This window comes from Leptinotarsa decemlineata, unplaced genomic scaffold, assembly GCF_025532065.1.
Source record: "Leptinotarsa decemlineata unplaced genomic scaffold, Ldec_3_MD MMD2_P_RNA_scaffold_2, whole genome shotgun sequence".
NCBI lineage: Eukaryota > Metazoa > Arthropoda > Insecta > Coleoptera > Chrysomelidae > Leptinotarsa > Leptinotarsa decemlineata.
In genome coordinates, this window is record NW_027412529.1 from 1,778,558 (window position 1) to 1,781,067 (window position 2,510).

The following is a 2,510-nucleotide window of genomic DNA, read 5'->3' on the forward strand; positions in this document are numbered from 1 at the left end:
TAAAACAAGCCTAATCGAACATATATCTCTCAGGCATTTCATGAATAAAATTCCAAAAGTCTTACAGAAAATTGTATTACTTAGTGTGGATAGCAAGTAATTCTACTTCAACAAGGAAATATTTACCAAGTATCCATGAACTGTTATCTTGACTTCTCGCCCAGCGCCCTCTGATGACCTCGCCGATGATAGTCCTCACTGTGTCATTATGAAGAAGTGGCAACCGGCAAGGAATTAGGTGAAATGAAAAAATATAAAGGTTATGTTTTGGGAGCGAAAAAATTAAAATAGTTATAAGCGCAATTAAAATTTGTTGCTGTTGTTAAAATTCACGAACTAACGATGGCTTCCTCAGGAGACAAACGAGATAAGGTTGTGACAACTCGCAATTGTACGTTCACCTTAATTTCTAATATCATTTCAGAACAACCAAGGCGGCGATCAGAAGGAAAAGAAAAGGAAAGAATCCATTCTCGATCTATCTAAATACTTGGAGAAAACGATCAGAGTCAAGTTTGCAGGAGGCAGGGAAGCTAGCGGAGTTCTTAAAGGTTATGATCCATTGCTCAACTTGGTTCTCGATAATACTTCCGAATACCTACGGGATCCTGATGATCCGTTCAAGTTGATTGAAGATACAAGGGAACTGGGACTGGTGGTTTGCAGGGGCACCAGTGTGGTTCTTATTTGTCCTATGGACGGAATGGAATCGATACCGAACCCTTTCATTTCACAAGACTGAACATTACTTTTCATGTGTGGTGTGGTTCAAATTAATATCTTTTTTATTTATGGGATAAAGTGTAACAAATCTTTATTGGTTTTTCTGATTCTCCTTTATATGATTAGGTTTGAAAGGTTTGTTTTTTGTGGAAAAAGTCGAGGAGACACTAGGTCTAGTAACCAGCAACTAAAATACGTTTACAACTTCAATATGCTCCATTCTTCAGTGTACCTGTCACTCAAAGACCTACAATAGAAATAGTTTCATTCCACTTCTCAGAGAGATCCAAGCAATCGACATAAACAGGCATGTCTTATTCACAGCAAAAATTTATTTGTTTCTCTTGTAGCACTGACTAATATTTTCATGAATCTACCTACTCCTAGTGGAGCTATAAAAACTCATGACCTACGGCACCGTTAAAAAGAAATGAAGAGATCAGGCGGTTCGACGTGGGTACTTTGTTCACTCAGTCAATCGGCCGATGTGTTTCTCGATGGTTCAAGCCCCAGGCTGAAAGATGGATTTTCACTTTCTATCGTCCAACCCGTGTTAGGAATCACACGTTAAAAGGTAAGACCTCGTTATTCCTTAGCTCACACGAGTAGAAACTTCTGAGGTTTATCGTTCGTAGGGGTGCGATACCTGGTTAACGGAAAAACATATTTTAAACATAGTTTCAATACTTCATTCACAGAGGCGCTGAGTACAACTCAGGTGAGGCAGCATGACAATGTCAAGTTAGCACTTCACTTTTTAATGTTCACATTTAGGAATAAATTGATATTAGGTGAAAGATTTTATTTACATTATAGTCCATAAATTGAGATCTGAACAGAATACGCGCGACATATTTTTTGATTCTTGCACCATCTATCAACAATGTACGAAGTTGGGTCACAGAACACCAGGGTGTTCTGTGGTTGGTTCAATCTCCTGTCGAGAGTTTTTGACAATACAAAAGCAAATAATAAAAAATACCAGAGATGACCAGGGTTTCTTCTCGTTTTTTTTGTTCCTTCCTTGCTTGCGCAATGGACCACTACTTCTTCTTCTTTTCGATTCAATGGCCTCAGCAACTAAGGCTATCCGGCCAGTTGTTAACGAAAGTTGTTGTTAAATCCAAATGTGGCCACACTCAAGTGGATCTAAGGCGGGCCCATCCACAATTGGGTTGAAATCACTATCCAGGAACTTGTTAAGCACAGCAAGCTTAAAATAATCCAGTTATATCATACAGGTGAAAACAATGGTTGTCCATGCACTACGAAGACATCGCACTAGCAAGCACATAGGTTTATTCGCAATGTAAGCAGAGTCTATTCAGAAGGTAAGCACAACAACACTTTTAATTGCAGTAACGTTAGTTACAATTAAAAGTGGTAAAAAACATAGAAACTTTCATTTCTCTTTTCATTATGATCTCCTACCACGTAGTAACGGCTACATCCATCAATTTATCTGAAAAAATCTATTGGAACAAGTCGTTAAACGAGTAAACCCAAAACTAACACTTTCAAAAACTCCGAAATATGCGAGGTCTGTTAAAAAATAAGGTGAGGGTTCAAATTTCGCGGGATACGTACATTCGATTAGCAATTTTTTATGTTGGTACACTCGTCTTGAACATATGTTCACAGTTTCAGCTGTTTAGAATGTTTAGTTTGTAGGGGAGAGGCATAAAAGTTGCGGTTTCGACAATTTTCTCCTATCGAAAAAAATGTATCAAGGTTTGTGTAAAAATGGAATTAAGTGCTCAAAAACACTTGGAATGTTTACAGTGGTG

At 38.0% G+C, this 2,510-nt stretch overlaps 1 protein-coding gene across 1 annotated transcript; it reads left to right on the forward strand.

The window, feature by feature from the left end:
- The first annotated feature begins 202 nt into the window (after positions 1-202).
- LSm7 (U6 snRNA-associated Sm-like protein LSm7) lies at positions 203-815 on the forward strand. Its single transcript, XM_023161627.2, has 2 exons — positions 203-372; positions 425-815. The coding sequence occupies exons 1-2, from the start codon at positions 343-345 to the stop codon at positions 740-742; spliced, it is 348 nt and encodes a 115-aa protein (XP_023017395.1). The 5' UTR covers positions 203-342; the 3' UTR covers positions 743-815.
- The last annotated feature ends 1,695 nt before the right edge of the window (positions 816-2,510 follow it).

Bases quoted from the DNA above. Each gene is read 5' to 3' on its own strand.
- LSm7 (XM_023161627.2), top strand. From the start codon at position 343: ATGGCTTCCTCAGGAGACAAACGAGATAAG. The intron at 373-424 runs GTTGTGACAACT...ATATCATTTCAG, and splicing joins CAGGAGACAAACGAGATAAG to AACAACCAAGGCGGCGATCA.